The sequence below is a fragment of the Gossypium raimondii genome, chromosome 13 (assembly GCF_025698545.1).
Source record: "Gossypium raimondii isolate GPD5lz chromosome 13, ASM2569854v1, whole genome shotgun sequence".
NCBI lineage: Eukaryota > Viridiplantae > Streptophyta > Magnoliopsida > Malvales > Malvaceae > Gossypium > Gossypium raimondii.
The window spans coordinates 34,565,730-34,573,612 of record NC_068577.1 but is presented as its reverse complement, the minus strand read 5'-3'; the positions used below and the strand labels follow the sequence as shown (position 1 = coordinate 34,573,612).

General features: G+C 29.8%; 1 protein-coding gene across 2 annotated transcripts; it reads right to left on the bottom strand.

The window, feature by feature from the left end:
- Window positions 1–325: 325 nt before the first annotated feature.
- On the bottom strand, window positions 326–4,465 carry LOC105784162 (uncharacterized). Of its 2 annotated transcripts, XM_052626977.1 has the most exons (4): window positions 4,355–4,465; window positions 2,666–2,757; window positions 940–1,270; window positions 326–860 (listed from the first exon to the last, which is right to left on the bottom strand). In XM_052626977.1, the coding sequence occupies exons 2-4, from the start codon at window positions 2,755–2,757 to the stop codon at window positions 453–455; spliced, it is 831 nt and encodes a 276-aa protein (XP_052482937.1). In that variant the 5' UTR covers window positions 4,355–4,465; the 3' UTR covers window positions 326–452. The 2 variants fall into 2 exon arrangements, with proteins under 2 accessions (XP_052482937.1, XP_012465414.1); XM_012609960.2 differs by lacking the exon at window positions 2,666–2,757 and having other exon boundaries at window positions 4,355–4,464.
- Window positions 4,466–7,883: the final 3,418 nt, after the last annotated feature.

Below are 7,883 nucleotides of genomic sequence, written 5' to 3'. Positions count from 1 at the left end.
TTTTTACATATATTAATAAATTTATATAAAATTAATAAATTTATATATTTTAAATTGTTTTTACATATATTGCAATGATTTATTTATAAATAAATAAATCAAATTAAATATATAATAATACTCAATTATTAAGCTACAATATTAACCGTCATAAATTGAAAACAACCAAAGTCAAATAAATTATTTGTAATTGTGTTAAAAATAAAAACAATGGTTGAATAATTATAAGTTTAGCTTTCAAACCACAATTAATACTAGAAATTAATAATATTATCCAAATGCATAATTTATACTAATACAACATAATAACAACAACATTGTCCAAGTGCATAACTAATATTACAACACATAAAAATATCAATATCTTCAACCTTGAGAAAATTTTTAAAGCCAAATTTTTTTATGGTTCTTACTTTTAACTAAAAAAGCTTTGGCATCGGATTCATGACTTACTAGAAATCAAACACGTAACACAAGAAGTCATCATCAAATCCTTCTTCCTCCATCGACATCACTTGTTCGTAAAGCTGTGGTGTCTTATCCGTAGTAAATTGTTCCAAAGCATTAGCAATTTTTCCAAGTTGTTCACCCACAAATTTAATTTGTTCATCAACGACACTTTCTTGAACATTTTTTCTTTTACGTTTGGATGTGCCAGATGAAGATACATTTGTTCTTACCTCTTCAGCCTCTTCATTGTCGTAGTCTACAAGCACTGAATCTTGGTTACCATCATCCAAATCTATGTCAGCAAATGTTCTGACAAAACTCCCTGTTGCCATATCTTTTCCAACAACCAAAGCCATTTCATCATAATGATCAAAGCTTTTATTCAAAAATGGTTCATACTTCTTGTATGCCTGCTGGATATTATACACAATTAGAATAATAAGTAAAAAAACAATTGAAATACACTTAACATATATATACATATATTACCATCACTGCTGCATCATATGTCGCTCTATCACATGTGATCATTTTCATGTTATCATCCCATCCAAAACCACTTTCACCTCGAATTTTGCATATAATCTGCCACTGGTTTTTTATAGTCCTCAAATGATTTTCCACATGCTTCGCATCGCATTGGACTTGGAATCTTTCAGAAATAGCTTCGGCAACTCGATTAATAGAAACTGCTCTGAAAGTATTAGAAGGCTTATTTCCTTTCTGGGCCTCCTCTGCTAGAATTTCAAGAAAAACATGTTCCATCGGCTTTGTCCACCTGAATTGCTTGGAGGCCCCTTCTTTGTTGCCCTTACCCATTCTACATTAATAATTGTCATTGTCAATCATTTCAATATCCAACAAGCTTAAAACATAATAAATTCAAAATCTAACAAGCTTAAAACATAATAAATATCTAACAAATTCAAGACATAATAATTTCAAAATCCAACAAACTAAAATTTCAATATCATTATCCAACCAACATTAACAAAAAAAAATTAATACTAAAACATACATAACATATAAACAATTACCCTAAGCCCTAAACCTACCTAATATTTCTAGCCATATAATCAGTCCACATAGTTTGTGCAATTTCGTCTCTCTTAGTAGACCATTCTCTTACTTCTTCTCTTTATTCTCGCTCTGTAAGAGTTGGTGTTATCAAATCAGACTCAGGCTCCTCGTATAATCCTTGATTAAGTAAATCACTAGGATTAACTCTCATTATATGATTATTAATGATACAACAAGCCAAAACTATATCTACTTGAGTCGGAAAATTCCAAAATGGTTCAACATCTAATACACGAAACCGTTTCTTCAAAATCCCAAAAACACGTTCAATAGTGATTCGTAATGATGAATGACGAAGATTAAAGAGTTCCTTTACATTTTCAGACTCTTGAGCACTAAACTCTTTTAAATGATATCGAACACCACGATATGGGGTAATATATTCATTTCAGATGCCATATCCAGTATCAGCAAGATAATATTTACCTACAGTTTTACAAAACATAATTAATACTAATAAATTATGAGCTTACTAGAACTATTTGGTATTTAATGATAATTATTACCTTCCGGAATTCTTAATCCTCCTGGACGTGAAAGTGCATCACTTAAAATACGAGAATCATGTGCACTACCTTCTCAACCAGCTAGAACATAGGAAAATTTCAAATCAAATGTAATGGCAGCCAATACATTTTGTGTCGTCCCACCTTTACGGCTACGAAATCTTCCTTGAATGCTAAGTGGAACGGATGTACGAATATGAGTTCCATCTAATGCTCCAATACAATCTTTAAAATAAGGATAAAACCTTGGATTGTTTCTAATTTCACTAGGAGTTGACTCATCGGGTAATCTAATAACTAGTTTATACAATTTCAAAATAACTCTCAATACAACCCCAAAGTAACAGTGAACTGTCTTAGTTGATCCATAATATCTAGATCCAATCACTTGAAACCTTATATTATGACCAATTATATGTAAAAATATAACTACTTGCTCCCTAATATTAACAGATTTAGATTATTGTAACAAATTATTCCTACTAAGAATATCACACAAATTAAAAAAGGCGATCGGTCTCATCCTTATCACATCAATACAATGCTGGTCACCACTATATAAAATACTATTAATATAATTTTCTCTTTTATAATCTCGATTCACACGAGGGTGAGAAGCAATTTCCTACCTAGTTTTTAATTTTTTAATCCAAATAGCCCCAAAAGCTAAAACTGAAGCCACGACTCCAACAATTGCATTTTGATCTTGATTACGATCCATCTACAAAAAATAACGACACACAAATATGAAAATCACCACAAAAAATATGCAAGCTTTTCATAAATATGAATAAAGTTATTTTTTTCTCCTTTTGTTAAAGGGTTAGAGTTAAGCTGTCTCATAAATTGAATTGTAAGCTTTTACAAAGGCCTAAAAGCTAATCCACATCAAATTTTAACTTTTACAAGTAAATCAAAGCAAAAAAAGAAGTCATAGCTTCTTTAAAAGTTTAAAATTTAACATCCAATTAAACAAACGCAGTAGCAGCATATGAAAATCACTACAAAAAAGATGCAAGCTATTAAAAGCAAAAGATATAATATTAAAAGCTACAAAAAATGAATATAGCTCATGGCTAAATCATGACTTAAAATAAAAATAAAATTAATTTAAAAATAAAACAATAAAATTTTTGTATTTAAAATGAATTAATCTTCCACAAAATGATTAAAAGAAGCTTGAATAAAACATAATGGAATTCAAAAGGTGAGTTCATGTCACGATATTGCTTCGGTATGTGTATTAAAAGTGATTGGGTAATAACTTTTTGACACTTCAACTTAATATATATATTAACCTCTCAACAAATTTTATCTTTATTGTTTGTCAAATTATTTCCAAATAGATAAAAAGTTAATATTTTTAACTTTATCGACGTGATCACATCAACAATTAATTAATTTTAAAAATTAAAAATATTTCAAAATATCTTTCTATACTTTTTTAATATATTTTTTGAGTTTTTTAAAACTTTAAAAATTAATTAATTACTGATATGAATGCACATGGTAATCCATGCTACACCAACAAAGTTAGATATTTTAAGATGATTTTACAAACACCACAAGACGAAAAATTTAACCAAAGTAATTGCTCGTTGTAATATATATATCCAAGAATCATTAAAGTTATGGCACCATCCAGTCATAATTTCCAGATTTATAACCTAAAACATTATCACAGCATTATTTGATCTATAAACCAGCAGCAGCACTTTCCTTAAATCCCCCAGACTTACAAATATCATCTAACTATTGGTCTGGTTGGTGCACAAAACACTAAACCATTCACGTAATTAATTAAAATCATTTGGCAATGTACCACTAAAATATACATAGACATGAATGAAGACACTGGAATGGGTAAAATGAGGAGTGTAGTTCCAGGGCCGAGGCCACCAAACTAGCTACAATGACAGAATATTAGAAACATAAAATATTGATCCACCAACTCAAACAACATAGATCCTGACTTAATTTGATCTCCACCAACTCAAAGACAAATCCAGAATTTTCCACTCAAACAACATTTAACTATGTTCAACATAGAACTAGAATTAGGTATAGATTGTTTGCCTAAAAAGACCCAACTCGACAGCCTAGTTATTGCCTAACATCACAACAGAGTTTCAGTCTTGATTCTTTTATAAAGAATTATTTTAATTGTAAACCTTATAAATATATTTTATGATTTTTGCATGACATTGTTATGAAATTGATCCTTGACAATAAACAGAAAAATTTCACAGAAATGTATAAATGGCATGACTGCATCAAGAAAATCAAAATTTATCACTAAAAGGAAGAGATGGGGGAACCTTTGACTCTTGAGGCTCCTTGCAAATTGCTTTCTGCAAAATAAACACACATTCCAAAAGGATTTTTAAATTACAGTAATCAAGATAAAAAGATCATAACATAAACATCTAGAATATACAAACAGAAGATTTGAAAACTAAAATGTTCAACATAGAACTAAAAACCATAAACTAGAGCTGGATGGTTAGCAACAAATAGAACAAAACTCCTGCTTTTATTGAATGTTATAGGGTGAGCTAACTAAAACTATTATGCTTCAAGTTACACAACTTTTTCCATCACAAAAACTTTATGTTCTAAACAAACAACATAAATCTACCTTATCCATCTCATTGGATTATAAAAAGCTATCCCAACTCAAACAACATAGATCTACCTTATCCATCTCATTTTCACCGCTCCACCATTTTTAACTTTTTCAAAAACAGGGTAAAAAAGATATAAAAATCCACCTACCTTTCAATTAAATCAATATATCCCGACTTAATTTGATCTCCACCAACTCAACGACAGATCCAGAATTTTCCACTTACAATTTCAAGATTAAGTTCCCTTTTACCTAATTTTTAACTAAAAAATAAAACCAAGGATCTAGAACTATACAGCAAGAAGCAAATCTCAGAAGATCCATGGAAGACAGTTAACAACAGATCTATATGAAAATAAAACAGAAGAGTAAGAAAATTAGGTAAGGTTTACCGATTTCACTTACAAACTGCAGGAAATGATGAAACAAAAAGGATTGAAGAAAGGTAAGAAAATAGAGAGGAAGTGCTGGAAATCAGTGGAATAGGAGGAATTGGAAAGATATTTCATTATTAAAATATAGAGAAAATTCAAAATCTTTCCAACTCCTCCATTCCAAAAATTTCCAGAAGCGGTGTCTCCTTTTCCTCCTTCACAACAGTCTAAAAAATTACAAGCCACAGAGGATTATGCGTCTAAAAAATGAGTAGAAATGAAAGTGGAAATAGAAAATATACCTTTCTAAAGAAAGTCTAGGAAGAAATTTTTGAAGCTGAGATGATGAGAGTGTAGAGAATGGAATGGAAAATGTCTTACTGATTTCAAATCGGTAAGACGTTTTCCAGAACCAAGGAAGTGATTTTACCCGTGTTTGTAAAATGTTTTCCTTTAGGAATTCATTTTCCACCAAACAAACCCTGGAAAATCCAGAAAATGTTTTTTGGAAAACATTTTCCACCAAACAAACGAAGCCTAAATAAGTATTATTTGTAAACTACTAATTCAACCAGAATTCTTCTATCTCTTTGTAACACCCCAATTTTCTTATAAATTGTTAAATTATGTCAAGTAATTTGATTTTGTTCAATGGTAAAGCCTTAGCTTACCCAGAGGTCCCGTGTTCAAATCTAGTTGTGCCAAAACTAAATTTATTTTTGTTATCCTCTTGTTTCTAGGAATCACATATGAGGGGTGGCAACCCTAGTTTATTTAGCTAGGGTTAGCCGCCCCTCTCTCCTAGTTGAACTAGGAGACTAGTTTTTTTTATCACATAAGTATTATTTGTATTCTACTAATTCAACCAAGATTATTCTATATCTCCCTATAAATAGATGACACACAACTTTGAAATATTGTTATTCTACTCAAAAATAGTGAGAATTTATTTTCCAAATCCTATTTTCTGGGAATAACAATTCTATCGGTTTCTATAGAGAAGATTTACTTTTCTACTGAAATTAAGAAAATTATTTTTGGTTCTATGTTTGATTTGTAATTTTTCGAATCCACACTCAAAGCAATTTGTAGCACGAGAATAGTAGAGAAGTTTGTTCGGCTGAAAGTTGAGAATGTCTAGGGTCTGTCACGCACAAAGCATATGCACTTTTTAGGAAAATTTTATTATTATAAATATCACAAATCAGCTTGATTTTTAAAATTTTAAATTTCCGTTATAATAGAAAATCATTTTGAAACTGGATTTTTTCCAACAATTTTATTAAAGTCAAAATGTGCTTTGTTTATAGTATGAGCCGATATCGAAATTTTCTTTGTTCTTCATGTTTGGTTAATTTTAAGATGTGACATTCTTATAATTATTAGCATGTTTTGGGTTATGTATGCGAATGAATGTATTATATTATTTTTACTATTTATATGATAAAATATTTTTTCCAAAGTTGTGAGTCCTAGAAATTAAAGTGGTTGTAATTATATTTTTTTTAATATTTTTGGGACATGTAATTAGAATGTGGACTATCATCTCCATATAGATTTTATTAATTTATTTTTTTAGAATAATTCATGTGAGCCGAAAACGGACATAATTTTTTTGTAACCGAATTTTTTTGGCAAATCTTGGAGAATCAATACACATCAAGTACTGATTGAGACGATGCAAACCTGACCCGATCAACAGGCAAAACATTCATTCATTAATATCTTTGTATTATGAAAATATTAAAACCATTTTCAACAAACAATATGCTTTAAGATGATGCATGTGTCTTACATTAAACCTTGAAAACATTTGCAAACTGTTGTAACACCCATTGAATTAGGTCAGCTTAGGCCAATCTTAACCAACTAGTAAAAGTATAGATTTCCATCCAATTAATCTATGAACCTAATCTCTTAGGTATTCACCCGTATTAATAATCGCTTCACATGTGGTACAATCATCTTAGTGAATATTTGTTGAAAGAAAGTTATAAAAATGATCTAATTTGTCCACGTGTTTTTATAAAAATGTCTGGATTAGATTTTGTGATAATTGCTATTTATGTTGAAGATTTAAATATTATTGGAACTCCTAAAGAGCTCAAAACATAGTAAATTGTTTAAAGAAAGAATTTGAGATGAAAGATTTTAAAAAAAGAAAGTTCTATTTTGGACTACAAATTGAGCATTTAAAGGATGGAGTTCATGACTATCAATCAACTTATACATAAAAGATCTTAAAGAATTTTATGTGGATAAAACACATCCTTTGAGTACCTTGATGGTTGTAAGATCACTAGATGTGAATAAAGACTCATTTCGTCCTTACGAACATGATGAAGATTTTCTTGGTCTTGAAGCATCATATCTAAGTGTTATAGGGGCATTGATGTATATTGTAAACAACACATGACTTATATAGCATTTCTTGTAAGCTTGCTAGTAAGATTTAGTTCTTCTCCAACATATAGACATTGGAATAGAATTAAACATGTATTTAGATATCTCAGAGGAAATGTTGGTGTGGGGTTATTTTATTTAGGTGATTCAAAATCTCTATTAGCTGGCTATGCTAATGCAGGATCATATCCACATAAAATTTTATCTCAAATGAGATATTTATTTACATATAGAGGTACTGTCATATGATGGTGTTCAACAAAACAGACATTAGTTCATGCAGAAATAATTACAATGCATGAGGCAAACCGAGACTGTGTTTGGCTAAGGTTCTTGACCTAACATATCCAAAAAAAATGTGATTTTTCCCTATAGGAAAAATATGCCACCTATCTTATAAGAATATAATGCAACATGTATAGCTTAATTAAAGGTGGTTACATT